General features: G+C 44.1%; 1 protein-coding gene across 1 annotated transcript in view; it reads left to right on the top strand.

The window, feature by feature from the left end:
* The window catches only part of SERPING1 (serpin family G member 1), a 134,245-nt gene that overhangs the window by 96,165 nt on the left and 11,216 nt on the right, over positions 1-26,864 (top strand). The window contains exons 4-6 of the mRNA XM_069980797.1: positions 5,215-5,355; positions 9,912-10,112; positions 19,265-19,404. Of these exons, the coding sequence (XP_069836898.1) occupies positions 5,215-5,355; positions 9,912-10,112; positions 19,265-19,404 (482 nt within the window). The remainder of the gene's footprint in view (positions 1-5,214; positions 5,356-9,911; positions 10,113-19,264; positions 19,405-26,864) is intronic.

The following is a 26,864-nucleotide window of genomic DNA, read 5'->3' as shown; positions in this document are numbered from 1 at the left end:
TATAGTAGAGAGAAGATCTTTAAAATGCCATGAGGAGAGAGGGTCATATCCATCCATTCCCAGTTAAGATTATCAAATGCCTTTTCGGAGTCTAAGGCAAGCAGTCCTGGTGAATGGTTTGGATTTTCCCTTCGTCGTACTACTTCCTGTACGGTTAGACCTGTCCTAATATGAGTTATCGCTGAGCGGCCCTTTATAAAGCCAACTTGGTGGCTACTAATCAACTTAGGGAGAAATAAAGCAAGTCGGTTAGCCATAATTTTTGTAAGAATTTTTAAATCTTTTTATAAGATTTATAAGAGAAATGGGCTGATATGTTGATGGAAGTTGTGGGTCTTTTCCTTGTTTATGAAGTAATCTAATATAAGCCATTTCCCCTGAAGGTAACATGCATTTATTATCTATTATATGTTGATATACTTTTTGGAGAGTTGGAACCAGATCAGTACTTAGAACTTTATAAAATTCTCCACTAAAACCATCTGGCCCTGGTGTTTTATTATTATGAAGGGAAGATATTGTTTTAGAGATATCTTCAGGAGAAATGGGGGCATTTAATAATGCCAGAGAAGATTCATCCAATTTGGGAAGATTCAAAAACTTGAGAAACTGTTGACACGCTGAAGGATCTATAAGATCAGAAGAGTAAAGGGATCAGTAAAATTTTTGAAGAATATTAGAAATAGTTTTTGGATCAGAATGTAATAAACCAGTATGATCTTTCATATTTTTGATATGGGAAATAGGGCGTTTAGCCTTTGCTAAGTTAGCTAATAATTTTCCTGTTTTATTACCATATTTATAAAGACGAGAAAAATAGTGATCCTTATATAAATTATTAAGTTTTTCCTGAGCTAATTCAAATTCCTTTTTTGCTATACACCAAAGGGAACAGTATAGGAGTTGTGGTATGTTGCGAATTAGTGTCGCAAAACTGTGACCACCATTTTTGAAGAAGATTTTTGAAGACTTAATCTGAAGCTAAAACTGCTGGGAATCTCCAAATAATGTCTGTTCCTTTAGGGAAAGAATCACGAAGGGTTAAAGTAATAGGAAAATGGTCAGATATAACCATATCATTTATGACAGAGTCATCTAGTAGGCTCAAGGCTCCCTGTGAGACTAACATATAGTCAAGTCTGGACCAAGCCATCAGAGAATGTGAAAAAAAAAAAAAAAAGAGAAATCTCTTTCTTCAGGATGAAGATGATGCCAGGAATCCACTAGATGAGTACTAGATAACAAATTTGTTAAAAATAATTCAGGAGGAGGAGAATTCCTTGTCAGAGGAGTGGAACGTTTCCTATCTTCATGCGGGTGTAAAACTGTATTGAGGTCACCTCCTACTGTTATTTTGTATTCACCATCTTGAAGAAGGGACGATTGTAAGTGTTGGAAAAATGGAGCTCGTCTGTTATTAGGGCCATAAACATTATATAAGCTTATATGTGCAGATGAAGTATCCAAAACCATGTGGTGAAATCTCCCTTCTGAGTCTGAGGTTTGAGAAACAATAGAGTGGACAAAATTTCTATGAATAAGAGTTATCACACCACGCTTCCTATTTTGAGCAGGAGATCCAAAGACTTCGCCTACCCAAAACTTTTTCATTCTAACATAATCTGATTCGGACAAATGAGATTCCTGTAATAACGCTACATCCGCTCCTAGTCTTCTAAGGTGTTTAAGGATGAGCGCTCTTTTGGAAGGAGAGCACAAACCTTTCACATTCCAAGAAACGATTTTCATAAAAGCCAGGAGTGGATGAAGAGATAAGAGGCAGGCACCCCAAGAGCACACAGTAGTAGTAGGGATAAAAAAAATATATAGACAAGAGATTCATGTTAAAATTAGACCTGAGAGCATAAAAATAGAAAAAAACCTTACATTATATATATACAGAGAGCTTTATAGCAATAATATTGCAATATATCTAAATCTTACAACTAAATAAGCGAAAGAAAGTTGGTATAAGACTTTACTCTTTTCGCACAGAAACATAGCAGAAGCATGAGGTGAATGATTTATATTTGTGTCTCCTGAGGTGCTGCGCTGCGCTGCTGTGTGAGGATACAGCGCCATCTTGGATTTTGTTTTCTCCCTCTGTGGGAGTGGTAAAGAGGAAGAGAGGGCTCTGTGTTGCTTTCCAGCGCGCTGCTGTTGTTGCTCCATGTCCCTAACGGGTAGAGGAGTATGTCAGGTGCTCTGGTATTTACCGTGGTAACAGCTGGGAGCCAAGTCTATAGCGAGTTACTGTGGGAGCTCCTTCACAGTGCTGCCATCCTGTGCGCGCTGGAACTGGAAGTCATAATAATGCCATGTTGTCTTACTGGACAGAACTTAGATGAAAAAACAGTCCTGTACGGCTTTAGTTAAAGGGGAACTCTGGTGATTTTTTTTTTTTTCAATCAACACAACTGGTGAGCTGAAACGTTACATTTGCCGGGTGAAATAAAGTACCCACGTGTGGATTTATACTTAGATGCTGTCTTTGAACTTCAAATCAAGTATTTCAAATTAAGTGGTGATAGAAAGTTATATAGACTTGTAACATACTTTTATTGAAAAAACTCAAGTTTTATTGTACTTATCTGCTGCTGTATGTCTTGCAGGAAGTTGTGTATTCTTTCCAGTCTGACACAAAGCTCTCTGCTGCCACCTCCGTCCATGACAGGAACTGTTCAAAGTAGGAAAGATTTTCAAGAGAGATTTGCTACTGCTTAGGACAGTTCCTGTCACAAACAGATGTGGCAGCAGAGAGCACTGTATCAGACTGGTAAGAATGCATCACTTCCTGCACAGTATACAGAGTCTGATTAGTAATGGATGACTTTAATTTTTTTTAAATAGAACTAAACTACAAATCTATATAACTTTCTGAACCAAGTTCATTTGAAAAAAAGGATATAATCGCCAGAGTGCCCCTTTAAATTGTGCAGTTCTAGGATCAAAAAAGCATCAAGGTTGGTATAGTCCTCCAAGCAAAAACTTGGTTAGCTCCCACTAGCAAAATCCAAGCCAAATAAAAACACACCCAAAAAAATGCAGTTTCCACTGTGCCAAGGTCTTTTGGTGCTCTCTCATCCAAAACACCATAGCTCTGCAGCCTCTGATCCACCAGATTTACTCTTAGTAAATCTGGCACAGAGCATGGAGGCGGAGCTTTATGTAAGATCAGTTTACTAGTATACTGGTCTTGATAAATCTCCCCCCCCCCCCCCCGAGTGTAGAAATGACCTTTTTCTTTGAAGATAGACTCTTCAATATCCATGCCATTAGGTGTAGATTTTTTTTAAGCCTTGATGTTTCACTGGACCCTGAAACAGAAGATTTTCTGACACTGGCAGTCGAAGAACCCTTTCAGCTTTCTAAGACTTCAGCAGGGAGAAACAACTTCTTTTTGGCCAGATTGGAGCCAAAAAGATCATTTTGTATTGCCTTTTCTCGCCTTCAGACAAGCCTTTGTAATCTAATCGATATCAGGGGAAGAAAAGAATATGCAAGTTAGAAGCAGCCCCCCCCCCAAGGACCTCTGCTGAGACCTTAAAAGGTGACCTTAAAGCGACTCTGTACCCACAATCTGACCCCCCCCCCCCCCCCCAAAACCACTTGTACCTTCAGATAGCTGCTTTTAATCCAAAATCTGTCCTGCAGTCCGTTTGGCAGGTGACGCAGTTATTGTCCTAAAAACAACTTTTAGACTTACAATGTCTGTGCCCTAACTTTGCACCACCCCTCCATCCCTCCATCCCTCTTTATCATTAGGAATGCCACTGAAACATTTTCTCCATGCTGAACATTTGCAAAGGTGTCTTAACGATCCAGCCCATGTGCCGGGCTGACACACCTGCCGAATAGTAGACAATCTGCCTGGAGCATTCCTAATGATGAGGAGAGCAGACAGGAGGGACAGAGAGGTTGTGCCAGCCTAATGCATACACAATCTAGGCCACTCCCATAGGGCACAGGGCTGCCAGTTTAAAAGTAGTTTTTTTAAGACAATAACTACATCACCTGCCAAACGGACCCCAGGACTAAAAGCAGCTATCTAAAGGTACAAGCGGTTTGGGGGGGGGATCAGATTGTGGGTACAGAGTCGCTTTAAAGGTGACCCCCTAAGACTCCTACAAATCCTACAGTTTCCCACACCTCCAGATGACACCCAACACACCCCAGCCATACAAACAACTACCCAACCTTCCTCAGCCATACAAACAACTACCCGACCCCCAGCCATACAAACAACTACCCAACACCTCCAGCCATACAAACAAATACCCAACTCTCCCCAGCCATACAAACTACCCGACCCGCCAGCCATACAAACAACTACCTGACACCCCCAGCCATACAAACAACTACCCGAGCCCCTCTTCAGCCTCCCAGCCATACAAACAACTACCCGACACCAGCTCCCCAGCCATACAAACAACTACTTTTACACCCCCTCCAGCCCTCCAAACAACTACCCCCTCCCTCCCCCCGAGTTCTTACCAGAGCATGGAGGGGACACAGGAGAAACCCTGCGGCTGCCTGTGGTGTCTGTGGTGTCAAGCCAATCAGGAAGGCAAAGAGCGGGTGGAAGAAACCACCATGGTAGGAAATTTTTTAAGTTAGATGCGCTGTCTGTCTGCTGGAGCGCCCCGCCAACTGGTCAGGAGTGATGTGCTCTGTGCACACCCCAAAGGCTGGCCCTGGTTAGAAGTTCTAACTAATGCCAGAGCATTGGCAGAATCCACTGAATTTCTGCTGAGAGAGTCTATAAGGTGGTTTTCTGAACCTTTAAGATGGACTGCCAGGATGGAGTAATTATTTTCTTCTATCCAGCTGAGGACTTTTTTTTTTTCCTTGTCTCTATTACTTTATACTGTCCTGTAAAGGGAATAACACATTCAGCTTTGATTTGAAGGTAGTGTCTTCCTGACAATGTTTTAGCCAGAGTGCTCATCTACAGGTATTTGAGAAGACTGCCAATCTTCCTGCCATTTTTACCGTCTCTGCTGAAGCTTCTGTAGAAAGACCAGTTACAAGTTTTAACATAGAAAGAGAGGACAGAGGCTCTTCTCTTGAGGTTTTACTTTCAATATGACTCTTCAATTGCGATAGCCATACAAAAAGTGCCTTTGCCACACTTGTCTCAGCAATGTTTATAATTGTATAAAGGCAATATCTAAACAAAAATTCAATAACTAATTATTGATGTTTTGCATCCAGGATCTTCTGGGAAAACAAGGGAAGATATGCTAAAAATAATGTTTAGTGGTATGAATGACAGCCAATGTGTGCATAATGCCATCCGAAACTTTACCAAGCACAATTCCTTTATTAGTGCAAATGAAATTTTCTACAGAAAAGGTAAGAAATGAAAGAGAAGGGGTAAGTAATATTTAAAGGGGTAGTGCGGCACTAAGAAATTATTCACAAAATAACACACATTACAAATAGAGATGAGCGGGTTCGAGTCCATCCAAACCCGAACGATCAGCATTTGATTAGCTGGGGCTGCTGAACTTGGATAAAGCTCTAAGGTTGTCTGGAAAACATGGAAACAGACAATGACTATATCCATGTTTTCCACATAGCCTTATGCCTGTATCCAACTTCAGCAGCCACCGCTAATCAAATGCCGAAAGTTTGGGTGGACTCGAGCATGCTCAAGGTGCGCTCATCTCTAATTACAAAGTTATACAACTTTGTAATGTATGTTATGTATGTGAATGGCCCCCTTCCTGTGTTCCCCGCCCCCCGCCCGTGTACCTGGAAGTGTAGTGTACTATACATACCTGATTAGTGTCAACCCCCGTCTGCCGTCTTCTGACAGTGATGTAATCTTCGGGAGGCCTGCCGACTGTAACGCCTGGAGTCGTGGATCCACTGGACCGTCACCAGCGATGGCACTAACCTCACCAGGGAGCGGAGTCTAAGGGGCCGCTGGTTTTCACCAGAGCCCGCCGCAAGGCGGGATGGACTTACTGCGGCAGGCGACCCCCAGGTCGCTACCCCTGGCTTGGTTGCTAGTGACGGCAGGCGAGGCGAGGCGTGGCAGGAGCAGTAGGCAGGAGATAGTGCCAGCAGAGGACTGTAGACGTGACCGCAGGTGGCGGACAGGACACAGGAACAATGGGAAGGCGGCGGGCAAGGATTAGGGACAAGGACTGAAGACAGGAACAAGGGACAAGGACTAAGGTCAACAGGGAACAACAGGGAGCTGGGCCAAACGCTATGGGAAGCATGTAGAGGCTCCAACACCTGTAGTGGGGCAGGGTTGGAATTTATAGGGAGTGATTGTGTGCAACACCAATTAGGAGCGGACTGGCCCTTTAAATCTGAGACAGCCGTCGCGCGCGTGCCCTAGGAGGCGGGGACGCGCGCGCCGGCCGGCACAGACGGAGACAGGAGCGGAGGAGAGGTGAGGCGCCCCCAGGGGCCGAACTAGCAGCAGCGCCGGGTCCCTGCACAAGGACCCCGGCGGCTGCATGGGGCAGGAGGAGGTCGCGGCGGCGGCCCAGAACATGGGACGCCGCCGCGGCCGTGACACCGACCCGCTCCTGCCGTCCCTCATGTCGGCCCCCATCTGCCGTGTCATAACTGTGCTCAGCCGCGATTGGCTGAGCACAGTTAAGCTCAGCCAATCGCTGCTGAGTACAGTTATGACGCGGCAGGGGGGGGGCGGCATGAGCGGGTCGGCCGGCCTCCCGAAGATTACATCAATGTCAGAAGACGGCGGACGGGGATCGACACGAATCAGGTATGTATAGTACACTACACTTCCGGGTACACGGGCGGGGGGCGGGGAACACGGGGAAGGGGGCCATTCACATACATAACATACATTACAAAGTTGTATAACTTTGTGATGTGTGTTATTTTGTGAATAATTTCTTAGTGCCGCACTACCCCTTTAAGAAAAAGAAAAGGATATATTTTAGATAAAACTTAACCAGTGGTTATACTGTACATAATATTATTCCTACACTAAAATATTCAGGTTTCTGGGGGTACAATCAAATTTGCCAGGGATAGAATTTTGGTAACATAGGTTATGATTCTTCATAGGTTATGGTCTTCATACAAACAATTTTATGGAAGGGCTTAATCACACGTCCCATTAATTAAGGCTGTGCGGCTGTGTCACTACAGTGCCGCAGAGATTCAAAGAGTTTCCCGCTCCTGGCATGATATTGATACCTCATTACAGGGCCCGTTTGTAGGGCCTGTAATTTTACAGGATGTGTGAATAATAAGTCTGAGCAAACTACTGAGAATTTTTCCAGCTTTAATATTGCAAGTAAATTTCATTTTTTCACTTCCACAATTAGAACCAGTTATCATAAAATGTCCATGTTCCTTTGTGTTTAGTTGCCCTTCTTTGAACAACTTAAAATTTATATTCTTAGCAAAACCAAAGGGAGAAAAACATAATGTTTTCCTTTGGGTAGACAGCGCTGGACACCCACATAACTAGTCCCTCAAAGCATTGCTGCAGTAATAGGAATAGGTATTTTCTTAGCTGTTGTCATTAAAGGGGTAGTGCGGCGCTAAGAAATTATTCACAGAATAACACACATTACAAAGTTATACAACTTTGTAATGTATGTTATGTCTTTGAATCGCCCCCTTCCCGTGTCCCACCACCCCCGCACGTGTACCCGGAATTATACATGCATTATACATACCTGATCCGTGTTGCGCCCGTCCGCCATCTTGTGCCAAGACGTCATCTTCGGACGGACGGCCAAACTGCTCCGACCGTCCCTAGTGCCGGCTGCCCTCTGCAGCGTCATCAGATACTCAGCCACGATTGGCTGAACATAACTGTGCTCAGCCAATCGTGGCTGAGCACAGTTATGATGCGGCAGAGGGGGGCCGGCATTAGGGACGGCGGCAGCGATTCGGCTGGCCTCCCGAAGATGACGTCTTGGCACAAGATGGCGGACGGGCGCGACACGGATCAGGTATGTATAATGCACCACACTTCCGGGTACACGAGCAGGGGTGGTGGGACAAGGGAAGGGGGCGATTCACAGACATAACATACATTACAAAGTTGTATAACTTTGTAATGTGTGTTATTCTGTGAATAATTGTTTACCGCCGCACTACCCCTTTAAAGGGAATGTTCCATCAGAAAATGACTTATTGTTTAAATATTGTTTTAATGTTAAACATATTTTGTAGGATTTTGTGGTGTTTTTTTCTCATTTTTAATTATTTTTCTACCTATTTTATAAAATAATCCTGAAATCTAGCAGTTTTCATTCTAACCACTTGGGCTAAAACTAAGCTGAGACTTTATGCTATGTCTGTGGTGATAAGAGGAGTCTGCTGTAAAGTGATCTTTACAACATTGCAGTGACATGTCACACCAGTAAAGGACACAATAGCAGCTCCCTGGGGAATGACCTCTTTAAAGGTCAGAGAGCATGCTCAGTAATGTTTTAAGATGATCTCAAGGGGACAGACTCTGTCTATTGTGGTCTATGTCCATGAGTCTTGCTGTAAAGCATGTCACTAAATGCTGTTAAAATTAGCTCAGGCAAGCCCCCATAAGAATAAAAAAACAACTTTTAATATTTGACTCTAATAAGCAAAAGAAAATTTAGGTGACACATTCCCTTTAGAAGTGTATGAAAATTTAGAGGCCAGTAGCAAACTTTTCCACTACATAGACAGGAACTTGCAAGATGCAGCTTGTGGACACCCTATGATGACTCTCACCATGTCTGTATTCAAAAAGACACTATTATTAAAAACAGGTGCACCTTTCTGAGAAAAGATGTACTTTCATAAATCAGCAGCTCAGTTCCATATTCCCTGCACTGTGCATCGATATACTGTACTGTGGATTTTCAATAAAAGTGAAATTCCCTCAAAGTAAGTGTAGCCCCCCCTCTTCCCACACAGCCACTGGCAGCGCATCTCCATATGTTAGATGCAGCAGAGCTGATCCCCATAGATGAAGCAGAATTGATCCCAACAGATGCAGCAGAGCTGATCCCCACATATTGTAGCAGAGCTTATCCCCACAGATGTAGCAGAGCTGATACCCACATAGTGTAGCAGACCTGATACTCACAGATGCAGCAGAGCTGATCCCCACAGATATATGCCAGCACTAACACACACACCCAACGCGGCAGCTCAAACCCCCTGGGGCTGGCATACTCATTATCATAGTCAGGCAGGATGCTGGGAGAAGGAAGCAGAGAAGCAACTCGGGGACTATGTTGGTGACTGATGTGTATGCTGGCTCAGGGGGTTTGTGCTGCCACATTCGGGAGGGGCGGTTGCTGCTGGCCTGTGGTGATACGTAGTGGGGGCACTGTTGTAACGAACTGTGGTGATTGCGAAGGGGGTTGGAGATGCACTGCTAGCGGCATTCGGAGGGTATCATGTTGCTGTAACGGACAGTAGTGATTCAGAGGGGGCCATCTGTGGTCATGCGCTGTCCGGAAGGGTGATTTAACGGACTGTGCTGCCAGGGGTGGGTGGGAGTGGCGACAGCATACTGGGGGCACGGCCCACTGAAGGTTATGTCAGTGGGTAACGTGTTCTCCATCACGCTAACCCAGCCTACATCATGGAAGGTGGTAGCCAGGAGGAAGGAGCAAGACAGAGAGGACTCCGTCTAGCCGTCTTTTTGCATTAAGAGGTGGTGAGTCAAGGTAAAAAGCATAAAAATGGTGCAGAACCCATAATTAGTTGATTTTACAAACATATAATGCTATAGGTGGGCTATTTATTAATGTCAAAATGTTTTTCAGTGAAATACCTTTAAATTCAAGTGTAGGCAAATGTAGTAAAAAAAAGTAATTAATATAAATAAAAGAAGTAATAATATTTAGTGATATTTGAATGTTCTCAATGTAAAAAAAAAAACAATAGCATTCATGTGTATTGTCTATTCACAGATATTTCTTTAAAAGAAGAATTTACCAGTCAATCTGAAAACTTTTATGGATCCAATGGAACACAGTTAAAAAAAGAAAAAAATAAGAGCCTGAAACAAATTAACAACTGGGTTTCTAAAAAAACAAACCAACTTATCCCAAGTGTGTTCAAAGAACTTCCTGATTTTGAAATAATGTTGATCAATGTAATATTTTACCAAGGTAACTACACATACAGATCGGTAAGAATTAGTGGTCTAAACATATATTTTTATGTTTAGAACTGTCTACCACCAAATTCTTTTCTTAAAAAAAAGAGTATATGTTAAAGTGAATCTGTCAGCGGCAATTCAATTCCTAAATATAAAGGTAACAAAACTACTTTTTTCCTCAGCGCTGTTCTGTCCTAGGGAAACATGATAGCAGGATAGATATAACCTGCTGTTACTTTCCCTTCCAATTGATTTAAATTGAAGCTGCAAAGTGAAACTGTGTGGAAAAGTTATATGTCACTTCATATAATGCAGTTGATTCTTAACCCCTTAAGGACCGGGCCTGAAATGGCCTTAAAGAAGAACTGTCACCCCCAGTTCCGGGATGACGGGCTCCTGACCCCCAGCTAGATCCCCTTATACGTACCTGATCCCGACGAGTCCCGCTGCCAGTCCCGGGATGGAGATATCCCAGTCAGAAGCCAGCGCGCGTGCGCTCTGGAGAGAGGTCCGGCATCTATGGACGCCGGACCACTCTCCAGAGCGCGCGCGCCGGATTCTGACCGGGATATCTCTGTCCCGGGACCGGCTCTGGCAGCGGGACTCGGCAGGATCAGGTAAGTATAAGGGGATCTAGCTGGGGGTCGGGAGCCTGTCACCCCGGCACGGGGGTGACAGGTCCTCTTTAACCCTTTAAGGACATGGCCCATTTTCGTTTTTACGTTTTCGGTTTTTCCTCCTTGTGTTTAAAAGGTCATAGCACTTGCATTTTTCCACCTAGAAACCCACATGACCCCTTATTTCTTGCGTCACTAATTGTACTTTGCAATTACAGGCTGAATTTTTGCATAAAGTACACTGCGAAACCAGAAAAAAATTCAAAGTGTGGTGAAATTGAAAAAAAAACCGCATTTCTTTTATTTGGGGGAAATGTGTTTTTACGCCATTCGCCCTGGGGTAAAACTGACTTGTTATGCATGTTCCTCAAGTCGTTACGATTAAAACGATATATAACATGTATAACTTATATTGTATCTGATGGCCTGTAAAAAATTCAAACCGTTGTTAACCAATATACATTCCTTAAAATCGCTCCATTCCCAGGCTTATAGCGCTTTTATCCTTTGGTCTATGGGGCTGTGCGAGGTGTCATTTTTTGCGCCATGATGTGATCTTTCTATCGGTACCTTGATTGCGCATATACGACTTTTTGATCGCTTTTTATTACATTTTTTCTGGATTTGATGCGACCAAAAATGCGCAATTTTGCACTTTGGGATTTTTTTGCGCTGACGCCGTTTACCGTACGAGATCAGGAATGTGATTAATTAATAGTTCGGGCGATTACGCACGCGGCGATACCAAACATGTTTATTTATTTATTTATTTGTTTACTTTTATTTAAAACCTGGGAAAAGGGGGGTGATTCAGACTTTTATTAGGGGAGGGGGATTTTTACTATTAACAACACTTTTTTTTTTTTTTTTACACATATACTAGAAGCCCCCATGGGGGACTTCTAGTATATACACTGTGATCTCTCATTGAGATCTCTGCAGCATAGATATGCTGCAGAGATCCATGAGATCGGCACTCGTTTGCTTTCGGCTGCTGCAGCCGAAAACGAACGAGTGCCGAGCCGAGGACGGCGCCATCTTGGACGCGTCCCCGGCCGGCATCAGTAACGGAGATCGCTCCTCCGGGACAAGGTCCCGGAGGAGCGATCTCCCCCACTAGACACCAGGGAAACGTTGCCTCCGGTAATCGGAGGCAGCTGTCAACTTTGACAGCTGCCTCCGATTAGCTAATTAGCGGGCACGGCGATCGGACCGTGCCCGCTAATAGCGGCGGTCCCGGGCTACACGCGGCACCCGGGATCGCGGCACTTCAAAGCGGGGCCGCCGCGCGGCCCCGCTTTGAAGTGCTAATGAGGACATAGGACGTACCGGTACGTCCTATGTCCTTAAGAGGTTAAGAACCGAGGTAAATTTTATGAATATGACCTATGTCACTTTATTCATTAATAACTTGGGAATGCTTTAACCTGTCTTGCTGATTCTGTGATTGTTTTCTCGTGACATATTGTACTTAACATTTCTGGTAAATTGGAGTCGATACTTACAACAAATCTTTATGGGAAAAAAAAATACCGTGAAAAATTGCATTTTTCCAACTTTGGAACTTTTCTGCTTGTACAGAAAATGGTTATGCCACATAAATTATGTATTAAATAGAATTACCATTAATATGTCTACTTTATGTTGGCAGCATTTAATAAACTTTCTTTCAATTTTTTAGACATAGAAAGCCTAAAATGTTAGCAGCCATTTTCCAAATTTTCACTAAAATTTCAAACTCAGATTTTGTTTAGGGACCTGTTCAGGTTTAGGCTGGGTTCACACATAGTATATGTCACACATGCTATGTTAACACAATGTTAAAATTGAGTGGATGACAGCCATATATTGGTAAATAACTGCCATTATTTCAATACAACAGCCGTTGTTTTAAAATAACAGCAAATATTTGCCATTAAATGATGGCCATCCACTCAATTTCAACATTGTGTGAACATAACTTTTCTGTGTTTTCAATCCACTCCTGGTTTTGGTTGCAATATGAGGACCACAATACTGACTGAAATATACTGTGTGTGAACCCAGCCATAAAGTGTATTTGATTGGACTATATGTTAGAAAGCCCCACAAAGCACTCCATTTCAGAAACTGCACCCCAAACTGTGCAAAAGCACATCCAGAAAGTTTTTTTTAACCCTTTAGGTGAGTCACAGAAATAAAAACTAAGTGTGTAAGAAAATTGAAAATTTTTATTTTCTGTGTCGAAATTTTATTGTAATCCAATATCTTTCATAATTATAAACCTTTTACCAGAGAAATGCACCCCAATATTTATTGCCCCGTTTCTGAAGTTTATAGAAATATCCCATATGTGGCCCTATTGCGCTATTTGACGCAACCACAAGCCGCTATATTTGGTAATGTTTTACTGTACCACTTGAGGTTGCCAGAGGCTCTGGGGTGCCAAAACATAAAAACATCCCTAAAGGGACACCATTTAGAAAACTACACCCTTCAAGGAATGTAACAAGGGGTGCGGTGAGCATTTGGACCCCACAGGTGTTTCACAGATTTTCAGAACAATGTGGCGTGAATAAGGAAAAATAAAATTTTCTACACTAAAACGTAAAATTTTTCATTTTTACAAGGGGATAAAAGAAAAAAAACACAAAACGTATAGTGCAGTTTCTCCCAAATAAGGAAATACCCCACATGTGGACATAAAGTGCCAAGCGGGCGCAAGACGAGTCTCCAAAGGGAAGGAGCGTCAATTGGCTTTTGAAAGCTGGATTTCACTGGAATGGAATTCAAGGTCAATGTCGCATTTACAAAGCCCCCATACAGCCAAGACAGTGGAACCCCCCCCACACACACAAGTGACCTCATTCTGGAAATTAAACCCCCTAAGGAATCTAACTAGGGGTGCAATGAGCATATGAACCCCACTGGTGACGGGCACAAATGTGGAACAATGTGACGTGAAAGTGAAAAATGTCATTCTTTTCACTTTCCAGGCACAAATGTGCCTGTCATAAAGGGGTCCATGTCCTGACTGGACCCCTTGTTAGATTCCTTGAGGGGTGTAGTTTCCAGAATGGGGTCACTTGTGGGGGGGTTTCCACTGTCTTGGCAGCACAGGGGCTTTGTAAATGCAACTTGGCGTTCATTATCCACTCTAGCCAAATCCAGCCTCCAAAATCCAATTGGCGCTCCGTCCCTTTGGAGGCTTACACTGCACCCACATGGTGCTTTATTCCCACATGTGGGGTAATTATGGACTTGGGGGAAATTACTCTACACATTTTGTGTGTTTTTTTTCTCTTTTAACCCCATTGTGAAAAAGAAAAATTTAAGGCTAGACCAACACTTTCACGCCACATTGTTCCACAGTTGTGCCAGTCACCAGTGGGGTCCATATGCTCACTGCACCCCTTGTTACATTCCCTGAGGGGTGTAGTTTCCGTAATGGGGTCACATGTGGGGGGTTTCAACTGTCTTGGCAACACAGGGGCCTTTTAAATGCAACATGGCCCTAATTCCAGCCAAATCCAGCCTCCAAAAGCCAAATGGTGCTTCTTCACTTTGGAGGCTTACCCTGCACCCGCATGGCACTCTAGGTCATGGTGTGAATTGAGTCATGTATCTACCTAAGCAGGGGGATGTAGCTAGGATTCATGGGGCCCCATAGCAAAAAAAAATTGTAAGGGGCTCCCCCTTTCCCGCGCAACACAAACTGCTGAGATCCAGGGTGTTGGTTTTTTTTTTGCATTGCAATAACTTCTAGAAAACGCTTGGCCCCCATAGTGAACTTTTAATTGTCTCGTTTCTTGAGTGGTATAAGGCTATAGAAAGGTTTTGTAATGGGGTATATATCATGGAGGATGACGTCCTCTAACTGTGATAGAATAAACTTGAGAGAACAAAATAAAGAGGGAGCCAAATAATTCATTTAAATGGGCGATAGTGCCACTAAAGATGGGACAGACCATTGATGTTACCTAATAAATGGGGGGTGGGCAGTGGAAATGGAAAAGGTTGATTACCTTATTGTACAGGGGTTGGAAAGGGTTTGATGGGGATTTGAGCGTGTTTTGTAATATGAATCCACTATCCAGTAATCCAACTAAGCAGTAACTCCACTGAGCTGTAAAACTTGGTTACCTTCAAGCACCACAACCACAGGCTGGTTTGAATGGTCCCTAATAGGAACTGTTTTAGCAACCACTGGCTGATTTAAAAAAAAAAAAATTCACAACACCCAGTGACTTGGTATAATGCCCAGTCAGCACCCAGTGACTTGGTATAATGCACACACAGTGACTTGGTAAAAAAACCAGTCACCACCCAATGACTTGGTATCATGCACACCCAGTGACTTGGTATAATGCACAGAACCAGCACCCAGTGACTTATTATGCACACCCAGTGACTTGGTATAATGCCCAGCCAGCACCCAGTGACTTGGTATAATGCATACCCAGTGACTTGGTATAATGCCCAGCCACCACCAAGTGACTTGGTATAATGCACAGAACCAGCACCCATTGACTTATTATGCACACCCAGCACCCAGTGACTTGGTATAATGCACACCCAGTACCCAGTTACTTGGTATAATGCACAAAACCAGCACCCAGTGACTTCATATAATGCACACCCAGTGACTTTGTATAATGCACAAAACCAGCACTCAATGACTTTTTATAATGCACAGAACCAGCGCCCAGTGACTTGGTATAATGCACAAAACCAGCACCAGTCACTTGTGATACTGGACACTGGCTTCCCAGCTGCTACAAAGAACCACCCACAATCTACCTTGAATCTACTCACTATACACCCTCCTCTCCTCTCTGTCTCTATGTCTCTGTATTTCTCTACTTGCTCTGCTCTAGCTTTCTCTTCACTACACACACAGCCAACGACCCACCTCCAGGAAACAAATCACCCTAAATATAGAGGGTGAGGTGCTGACATCACAGTGGGGCTTGCAGGTGATTTAATGGGCACAAGGGATCATAGATAATCCGCCAAATGACAGTGCTGTAAACTAACATGTGCGGCCTCCATCTTGGCCGCTATGTTTAGCAAATTAAGTAACTAATCACTGTGAATTTGCTGTGCAAAACAAAGTGAACTGACAGCGCAATTTACAGCAAATCTGGCTCTGCTGGATTCGCTTAGCTCGTCTCTAATTACAAATCTAACATTTTATATTGGTATCAGGGAAACAGGTCCAAGCTAGTAAAGTGAAAAATTTTAAATTGCCACTAGGTCTCTTCTAACACAACAAACAATACATACACTTTTTGTATTTATTTTCTTTAAGGCTATGTTCACACTATCAATCTGCGCGGCTGTATTTTTTATGCGGCTGGAAATGTGTGGCTGAAACTACGGCCGTGGGAAAAAATAGACATGCGGCTGAAAACATACGGTTATTTACTTGGAAATTTGGTTCAACTAAAAATAACAAATAAAATCTTTAGGAAGTGATGCAAACACCTCTGGAATGCATCTGGGAAAGCAGGGAACACAGTTTACATGAATCGCTATTACTGGGGTTTGCAACACATTTTCGTTGTAATAAAGCCCCTTTCGTTGTTCAATAATTAAATTTAAACGAATCTATCATTTTGCAATTAAATATACTGTTAAAATAAATATATATATAAATAAATGTATATTTATATATATATTTATTTTTTGACAGTATATTTAATTGCACAATGATGGATTCGTTTAAATTAAATTATTGAACAACAAAACTGATTTTATTACAACAAAAATGTGTTTTATTAATTAAATATTAATTAGTACAGGAAGCTCCATTAAGCTGTTAATTCATATTCCCGGTAATAGAGCATTCTGTACTAATCAACACTTTACTTTAATTAAAACATCAAATGTTTCTTTTAATTATGTTATCACAATAGTATTATTAGAAGAAACATTTTGAATTATATGTGCGCTCAGCTGATTGGCTGAGCGCACATATAAAGAGCCCGTCCGCAGTACAGTGACTTCATTGTGCTGCGGACCAGCGAAGAGGACACATCGGGGTGAGTATAAAGCTCTCCCCACCCCCTCCCCAGCACTGCACCCATTCCAGCAAGGAAGGGAAATCACTTAACCTCTTTCTTGCTGTGATGGGTGCAGTGTGACATCAGTCTGGCCCCCAAGGGGTTAAGGGGGATGCAATACATCCTCCCTTAACCCCTTGGGGGCCAGACTGTAAGCAGCGATCTGTAAAGATGCTGCATACTGTAAGGAGCACAACACCGCTCACAATGATGGGTGTTGTGCTCCTGTTTGTGTGTTTTTTGTGTGTTTCTCCCTTTTTGTTTTTCAGATATCGGTATCCTGTGGATTACGTCGGATTCGGTGGACTACGTCGATGACCAGCAGTTGTTTGGTGTTTTTTTTTAATAAAATGGTCAATGAGGGGTGTGGGGGTGTTTTTATTTGAATAAAAAAAAAATTTCACTTGTGTGTTGTCTTTATTTCTTTACTTTATAGACTTAGTAGTGGAAGCCGTCTAATAGACGGAATCCATTACTAAGTCGGGGCCTAGTGTTAGCCGGTATAAAATGGCTAACACTAACCCCCCATTATTACCCCAGTACCCAATGCCACAAGGGGTACTGGGAAGAGCCGGGTGTCAGTGGTCCCGGAGCGTCAAAATTGGCGCTCCTGGACTGGGGCGGCAGCAGGCTGGTAATATTTAGGCTGGAGGGGGCCTAAACCAATGGCTCTTCCCACCCTGGTGTTACCAGGCTGCTGTTGCTTGGTTTTTAACCCGACTGGTTATAAAAATAGGGGGGACCCTATGCGTTTTTTTTTAATTATTTATTTTAAAAAAAAAACGCATAGGGTCCCCCCTATTTTTATAACCAGCCGGGTAAAAAAACAAGCGACAGCAGCCTGGTAACACCAGGGTGGGAATAGCCATTGGTTTAGGCCCTCCCCAGCCTAAATATTACCAGCCTGCTGCCGCCCCAGTTAAGAAATGCCAATTTTGACGCTCCGGGACCACTGGCACCCGGCTCTTCCCAGTACCCCTGGTGGCATTGGGTACTGGGGTAATAATGGGGGGTTAGTGTTAGCCATTTTATACCGGCTAACACTAGGCCCCGACTTAGTAATGGATTCCGTCTATTAGACGGCTTCCACTACTAAGTCTATAAAGTAAAGAAATAAAGACAACACACAAGTAAAAAAGATTTTTTATTCAAATAAAAACACCCCCACACCCCTCATTGACCATTTTATTAAAAAAAAACACCAAACAACTGCTGGTCATCGACGTAGTCTACCGAATCCGACGTAATCCACAGGATACCGCTATCTGAAAAACAAAAAGGGAGAAACACACAAAAAACACACAAACAGGAGCGCAACACCCATCATTGTGAGCGGTGTTGTGCTCCTTACAGTATGCAGCATCTTTATAGATCACTGCTTACAGTCTGGGCCCCAAGGGGTTAAGGGAGGATGTATTGCATCCCCCTTAACCCCTTGGGGGCCAGACTGATGTCACACTGCACCCATCCCAGCAAGGAAGGGGTTAAGTGACCCCCCTTCCTTACTGGGATGGGTGCAGTACTGGGGAGGGGGTGGGGAGAGCTGTATACTCACCCCATGTGTCCTTTTCGCTGGTCCGCAGCATAATGAAGTCACTGTACTGCGGACCGCCCCTTTATATGTGCGCTCAGCCGATCAGCCAATCAGCTGAGCGCACATATAATTCAAAATGTTTCTTCTAATAATGCTATTGTGATAACATAATTAGAAGAAACATTTGATGTTTTAATTAAAGTAAAGTGTTGATTAGTACAGAATGCTCTATTACCGGGAATATGAATTAACGGCTTAATGGAGCTTCCTGTACTAATTAATATTTAATTAATAAAACACATTTTTGTTATAATAAAATCAGTTTCGTTGTTCAATAATTTAATTTAAACGAATCCATCATTGTGCAATTAAATATACTGTCAAAAAATAAATATATATATAAATATACATTTATTTATATATATATTTATTTTAACAGTATATTTAATTGCACAATGATGGATTCGTTAAAATTAAATTATTGAACAACGAAAGGGACTTTATTACAAAGAAAATGTGTTTTATTAATTTAATATATAAACTATTAGAGGTATCGGCATTCGGCATTATTGCCGGCTATTTTTGAAGTACTCCGTACGGACCGCCTGTCAATCCACGGCCGTAAATTGGCACAGTTCCAGCCGCAAACAATTGTCTTGTTCATTTTTTACGGGTCCATTTACGATCGGGCCATAGGCTCATACATAGTGTGCACTGTGCAGCCGTATATCGTATACTTTCCAGCGTACGCATGAACCGGAAAAATACGGCCGATTATTTAAAGCCCGCAATACAGCCGCACAGATACATAGTGTAAACATAGCCTAAAAATGTTCTTTAAAAAAACAAGCAAAACACTGTATATTATGCTACCTTTTCACTTTTCTAATTTCTATTTATTTTGATGTTTATTTTATTGATTTTTATGGTGTTATTTCCCAGTCTTTTTTGCCTATATTTTAAACAGGGAAATGGCTAAATCGCTTTGAACCAAAGTTTACAAAGAAAGAGGACTTCCAAACAACTTCAAGTACAGTTCATGTTCCCATGATGAATAATAACAAATATCCCTTACAAAGTATTCGAGATTCATATCTGGAGGCTCATGTATGTATAATATCTGTTTTACTTCTACTCTGTATGATAATATTTGATTTGTTTAAAAACCTTCATATTGTTAACAGATTCTGAGTTTTACTTGTAATACATATACTATGTATAAAATACACCATGTGAATATATTTAAAGCGACTCTGTACCCACAATCTGACCCCCCCAAACCACTTGTACCTTCGGATAGCTGCTTTTAATCCAAGATCTGTCCTGCGGTTCGTTTTGGCAGGTGATGCAGTTATTGTCCTAAAAACAACTTTTAAACTAACAGCCCCCTGCCCTACAGGCATGGCTTAGAATATCTGTGCCCTATCTTTGCACCACCCCTCCGTCCCTCCTCCCCACCCTCTTCATCATTAGGAATGCCACTGAAACATTTTCTCCATGCTGAACATTTGCAAAGGTGTCTTAACGATCCAGCCCATGTGCCGGGCTGACACAGCGGCCGAATAGTAGGCAATCTGTCTGGAACATTCCTAATGATGAGGAGGGCGGGGAGGAGAGACAGAGAGGTTGTGCCAGCCTAATGCATACACAATCTAGGCCACTCCCGTAGAGCACGGGGCTGCCAGTGTTTAAAAGTAGTTTTTTTAAGACAATAACTGCATCACCTGCCGAACGGACCCCAGGACAGATCTTGGATTAAAAGCAGCTATCTTAAGGTACAAGCGGTTTGGGGGGGTCAGATTGTGGGTACAGAGTCGCCCTAACCATGGGCGTAGCTACCATAGAGGCAGGGTAGGCAGTTGCTATGGGGCCCGTGCAGGAGGGGGGCCTGGAGGAGAAGGTAAGAGCGTGTGTCCTTCTGCTTAACCATTTATGTATTGCAGCGTGTAAGCGACCCAATGTTTACTTAAATGCTACAACACAAAAAAAGGGTTAACAAGCAGAAGACTGAGATCTCTGTTTCACTGCTCTGATAACCCCTGACCTCTGTTCTCCAGCTAGCAATCAAGTAGGAAAGGAAAATGTGCAGAGCTCCTTGCAGTGTTCAGGGGTTATCAGTACACCAGCAGTAAAGTGTGTGTATATATACACTCACCGGCCACTTTATTAGGTACACCTGTCCAACTGCACGTTACCACTTAATTTCTAATCAGCCAATCACATGGCGGCAACTCAGTGTATTTAGGCATGTAGACATGGTCAAGACAATCTCCTGCAGTTCAAACCGAGAATCAGTATGGGGAAGAAAGGTGATTTGAGTGCCTTTGAAAGTGGCATGGTTGTTGGTGCCAGAAGGGCTATTTCAGAAGAGTATTTCAGAAACTGCTGATCTACTGGGATTTTCACGCACAACCATCTCTAGGGTTTACAGAGAATGGTCCGAAAAAGAAAAAACATCCAGTGAGCCGCAATTCTGTGGGTGGAAATGCCTTGTTGATGCCAGAGGTCAGAGGAGAATGGGCAGACTGGTTCGAGCTGATAGAAAGGCAACAGTGACTCAAATAGCCAACCATTACAACCAAGGTAGGCAGAAGAGCATCTCTGAACGCACAGTACGTCGAACTTTGAGGCAGATGGGCTACAGCAGCAGAAGACCACCCGTTACTAGCATGGTATACCTAATAAAGTGGCCGGTGAGTGTATATATATATATATATATATATATATATATATATATATATATATATACACACACACACACACAGTGCTTTGTGTTGTGCTTAGAGGAGGGGGGCCCCTTAAAAAATTTTGCTATGGGGCCCCGTGAATCCTAGATACGCCCCTGGCCTTAACCCTTAGAGAACCGGGCCAATTTAAATTTTTGCGTTTTCGTTTTTCCCTCCTTGTGCTTAAAAGGCCATAGCACTTGCATTTTTTCACCTAGAAACGTACATGAGCCCCCTTTTTTTTTTTTTTTTGCGCCACTAATTGTACTTTGCAATGACAGGTTGAATTTTTTCATAAAGTACACTGCGTAAACAGAAAAATGTGTGTTGAAATAAAAAAAAAAAAACACGCATTTCTTTTATTTGTTTTTTTTTCGTTTTTACGCCGTTCGCCCTGGGGTAAAACTGACTTGTTATATATGTTCCTCAAGTCCCGGAGGAGTGATCCTCCCCACTAGACACCAAGGATCACAGTCCTGCCAGCTGCAAACTGTGGCAGTGAGCACCCTACTGTCCTGGGGTCCTGATCAGCTATATCATACCAGCGGCATGGGAAAGGGTGGGCTGAGCGGCACGGGAGGAGGCTGGCTGGGCGAGCTGGACTGGAGGGGCGGGGGGGACAGGACAGATGGGGGCGGACTAGATGGGGCAGAGTGGTGCTCCTGGACGCAGGTGACGCCCCAAATGCTCTTAAAGGGAACCAATCACCTGAAAAATCGATATGAGGCCAATAATCTGTGCTAATACACCCTTTAATACGCTTTCCACACATATATCTGTTCTCACATACACAGTACAGGGGATAGAGAGCCGCTGTGTATGTCAGTGTGTCAGGCCTGCCGCCAGGATGATGATGCAGTGAATGACGGCCATAGAGGTGTGATTACAGACAAACCCAGCCCCCGGGCCGTGACTACTTGGCCTGAACATGACTACATAAGAGGAATTAGCATACAGCGCGGGACAAGATCAAAGTATGATTTTGGGGTGTATGGGGTAGGGGCAGATATTTGTGTGGAAAGTGTGTTAAAGGGTATATTAGCACAGATTATTGGCCTCATATCGATTTTTTAGGTGATTGGTTCCCTTTAAGCCCCACATTTGCATAGGGGCAATTAGCGAATTTCTAAAGAATGCAGAGGCGCAGAGGAGCGTTTCTAACAGCTTTCAACTGCTAAGGTAAAGGGCTTTTGTGGCATATCAGCAGGTTCTCTCGGCAGAACTGCTGATAGTGCTGCTTTATGTACCAAAATTTAGAGAAGGTAGACCTAATTAACCCTTTCCCGCACAAGGACGTAACTGTCCTCGTCCTCGTGCGGGTGCCTTATGTAGCCCGGGATCATGGCTATTAGATAATTAGATAATCGGAGGCAGCTGTCAAAGATGACAGCTGCCTCCGATTACCGGATTCAGCCGTTCCCTGGTGTCTAGTGGGGGAGATCGCTCCTCCGGGACGTCGTCCCAGAGGAGCGATCTCCGTTACTGAAGCCGGCCGGGGACCGCTCCATGATGGCGCCGTCCCTGGCTCGGCACTTGTTTGTTTTCGACTGCAGCAGCCGAAAGCAAACGAGTGCCTATCTCATTGATCTTTGCTGTATAACTATACAGCAAAGATCTCAATGAGAGATCAAAGTGTATATACTAGAAGTCCCCCAGGGGGGCTACTAGTATATGTGTAAAAAAAATAAAAAAAAGTGTTGTTGTCAATAAAAAGCCCCCTCCCCTAATAAAAGTCTGAATCACCCCCTTTTCCCAGGTTATAAATAAAAGTAAATAAATAAACATGTTTGCTATCGCCGCGTGCGTAATCGCCCGAACTATTAATGAATCACATTCCTGATCTCGCGCGGTAAACGGCGTAAGTGCAAAAATATCCCAAAGTGCAAAATTGCGCATTTTTGGTCGCATCAAATCCAGAAAAATGTAATAAAAAGCGATCAAAAAGTTGCATATGCGCAATCAAGGTACCGATAGAAAGAACACATCATGGCGCAAAAAATGACACCTCCCACAGCCCCATAGACCGAAGGATAAAAGCGCTATAAGTATGGGAATGGAGCAATTTTAAGGAACGTATATTTGTTAACAATGGTTTGAATTTTTTACAGGCCATCAGATAAAAGAAAAGTTATACATGTTACATATCGTTTTAATCGTAACGACTTGAGGAACATATAAAACATGTTTTTCCATAGGACACACGGCGTAAAAAACACAATCCCCCCAAAGAAAAAGAATTAAGGTTTTTTTTCAATTTCACTGCGCATATAATTTTTTTCTGGTTTTGCAGTATATTTTATGCTAAAGTTCAGCCTGTCATTGCAAAGTACAATTAGTGACGCAAAAAATAAGGGCTCATGTGGGTCTGTAGGTGTAAAAATGCAAGTGCTATGGCCTTTTAAGCATAAGGAGGAAAAAACGAAAACGCAAAAACGTAAATTAGCCTGGTCCCGAAAGGGTTAAAGTGCAACTGTCATTTAAAATATTTTTGCAGAAATCGTACAAGCAATTTTAAGAAACTCCGTAATAGTTTCTTTAGGCAAAAAGGCCTCTATCTGTACTCAAAAAGCTGTCTTCCAGCCTCGCCCCCCCTCCCCCAAATCCCCTCACTTCTTATCAGTGGCGGACATACCACTTGTGCAGCCATAGCAGCCCAGAGGGGGACAGGGGCCCGCCTCCTGCTCAGTTGTCTCCTTTTCAGAATCCCAAGAAGATGTGTCTCCGCAGCTTCTAGGGATGCACTGCCGCTATAATCAGTGTTGAGCTAGGTCGGGAGCCCAGCCCAGCACCTGCAGACGCACACGCCATACAACTGACAGCTTGTAAGGCGTTGTGACCTTGCCTGGGGGAGGGGCCTGTCAACCCCGCGGATGCCTTAAAGTACAAAGGAGAGGAGCAGTCCATTACAGTGTAACATTATAGTGTGAGTGGCGGCGTCTTCTCCTGTCACTGAGGGAAACATGAGAGCGGTGGATTCCTGTGTCCAGATGGTGAGGAGGGGTAGCAGGTGGGGGCCCTCAGTAACGTGAGGGCCTGGGACAGTCAGGGTAGTGGATTGAAGAGCCGCTGGGGGGGATGATTTCTCCTCCTGTCACTATGGGGGCTGTATACAGCAGGGGGCATTGTTACTATGGGGGGGTCACAACAGGAGGTATTGTTACTATGGGTGGTCACAACAGGAGGTATTGTTGCTATGGGGGATCACAACAGGGGGCTTTATTACTCTACAGGGGGTCACAACAGGGGGCTTTATTACTATGAGGGGTACCCAACAGGAGGCATTATTACTATGGAGGGTCAAAACAAGGGGCATTATTACTATATGAAAGGTACAGCAAGGGACCTTATTGCTATATGGGGAGCGGTCATAGAAGGGGATGTTATTACGATATGGGGGTCATAGAAGATAGTGTTATGACTATATGGGCGATCTTACATACAGGGGCAACCCATACACATACTCACTTTACTGCACATGAGACCAAACTGTGGAATTACTACTATATGGGAGCCTATAGGTAGAAAAAAAGGGAAGGAAGTTAAAGGGATAGTGTGTATCCTAAGATGTTTGTCTGGCAGATTCTGATTAGATGAATTGTAGCTGGAAGAAATCGTCACGGTGGCCTGGGCCAGATGGAGAAGATCAAAGAAGACAAAGGGGAGGGGGCAGGCAAATTTTTCGTTCAGGGGCCCTATGCAGTCTGTGTCCACCCTTGCTTCTTATCTGTTCATTATCAGGCAAAGTGAAGACAGGTTTGCTGTGTCCATTATAAAATATGAAGGGGGGGGGGGATGAGTGAGCAGGAAGAGAAGAAAAGAAGCCTTTGCAGGCTGTGTGGCCACGGAAATGCTGGACTCATATGTCAGACTGCTCAGTGCTGGTCTTGGAACTTGGTGAGGTAAGTTAGCACTCCTCCATAAACCATAAAGGACACAGAAAATCTGCTTCTTCTGAAGTGAGGGGGAGGCTTGTACTATTACTTGTACTTAAAGTGAATGTAGCACCAGTACATCTCTTTTCTGAGTTTTACTTGGATAGGGGATGCTGGTGCCATGGTCCTTCTTTTGAAATGCGGCCCGATTCCCGTGTACGTTGCCGGTGTATTCCCAGGCACTGGCCGGGGGTAAAGCTCCAAGTGGGAGGAACCTACCACCCTACTATGTCGCGGCTTCATTAGAATCAATGGAGCAAATCAACACCTGCTCTTGAGGCGCAGGGCCAGCCGGCTTTACTTAGAGGTAGGCACATCGGGCAACAGGCAGCACGGGAAGGGAGGCTGGCACATGAGCAGGCAGCACAGGGAGGAAGGCACATGAGCGGGTGCCGGGCAGTATGGGAAGGGAAGCTAGCAAATGAGCAAGCACTGGGCAGCACGGGGAGGGAGGGAGGCTGGTACATGAGCGGGCAGCAGGGGAGGAAGGGAGGCAGATGGGAACGGGATAGATAGTAACTAAAGAGTTCACCCTCTGCATGGTAGGGGGCTGGGAGCAGGGATGATTGCACTACACATACTTCTGCATAGACTTCTACTTCTATACTTCTACATATACTGCTCCCCTGCTGGATCCCTTAGGTACATACAACTGGGTTGTGACATCATGTTTTTTTATAGAAATTGTAGGGAAACTACCAAAACCACCATATTCAGTGGGCCTATAAGTCAATGTAACCAAGGCCAGGTATCCATCCACAGACAGCTGTTTTAGGGTGTTGTCCCTCATTAGTGTGGAGCAGGATTCTAGCTAGGTGGGAGCAATGCCTAGTAAAGTCATAACAGAAACAGATCGCTGATCTCAAGGAGACCACACTGATCAGGGGCAACACCCCTCAGCTGTCTGTGGCTGGATACCTGGCCTTGGTTTTTCCCTTGTCATTACATTGACTTATAGGGCAACTTAATATGGTGGTTTTGGTGGTTTCCCCACAGGAGCCACCCATTTGCTGGGTCCTTCTCAGAGGGATATCTGGCTAGTCCTGTGTTTCAGGACTTTTAAATGAGGCTTCACAGGCTCTTCTTTTGCATATTCATGTTTCCCAGGGAGCAATGCACCTAGGATTTCACTGCATTGAGCGCTTTAACCAGCAGTCGGCAATGTCATCTTTAGGCTGGTCTCCCTGAGATCAGCGATCTCTTTCTCATATGACTAAACCGACACTTTCATGGCCCAATGCTAAAAAAAACCTTTTCTTTAACTCCTCTGGGGATTAAATGCACCCATCACCCCTAGACAGGGCCGCTTTAACCTAGGTGCATATGGTGCACGTGCACCGGGCCCCCTAGTTCAGATCACGTGACAGGGGCCCCCCGGCTGAGGAGAGCAGTGAAGGGGAAGGAGCTGAAGACACAAGTGTTGGCGCTCTGTGACACCTGTGGCAGTGTGGGGCTGGTGGTGGTCGGGAAGGAGGAGGACTGTAGCTGCTTCCTGTGAGACAGAGTGACCGGGTCTTACAGGAAGCAGCTCCAGGCTGCACTCCATGCTCTGCTGGCCCTGTCTGTGGGGGAGCCCAGGAGGCAGTGCCGACTGTACAAGCATCCAGCCTCTCCCCAGGCAGAGTGTGTGGAGGCCGGGGAGCAGCACCTGCACCATGGATGTAAGTAGTAGCCAGGTGGGGGTGTGGAGGGGGGGAATTGAAGCTGGGGGCCCACTGACAGAGGATTTGCCCACCGGACCTGTCCGGAGTATGTCCCGATAAGCCCCGCCCCCTGGTCTCAAGCCCCGCCCCCGGCACAGACCACAGGTGGTATTTTAAAGGACAACTCCGGCGGGACCCCCAAAAAAAAAAAAAAACACAGACACACACAGACACCATACTCACCATCTCTCCGGTGACAATCACCA

Source organism: Dendropsophus ebraccatus, chromosome 8, assembly GCF_027789765.1.
Source record: "Dendropsophus ebraccatus isolate aDenEbr1 chromosome 8, aDenEbr1.pat, whole genome shotgun sequence".
NCBI lineage: Eukaryota > Metazoa > Chordata > Amphibia > Anura > Hylidae > Dendropsophus > Dendropsophus ebraccatus.
Note: the sequence above shows the minus strand (reverse complement) of the source record. Positions and strands in the feature narration are given on the sequence as shown.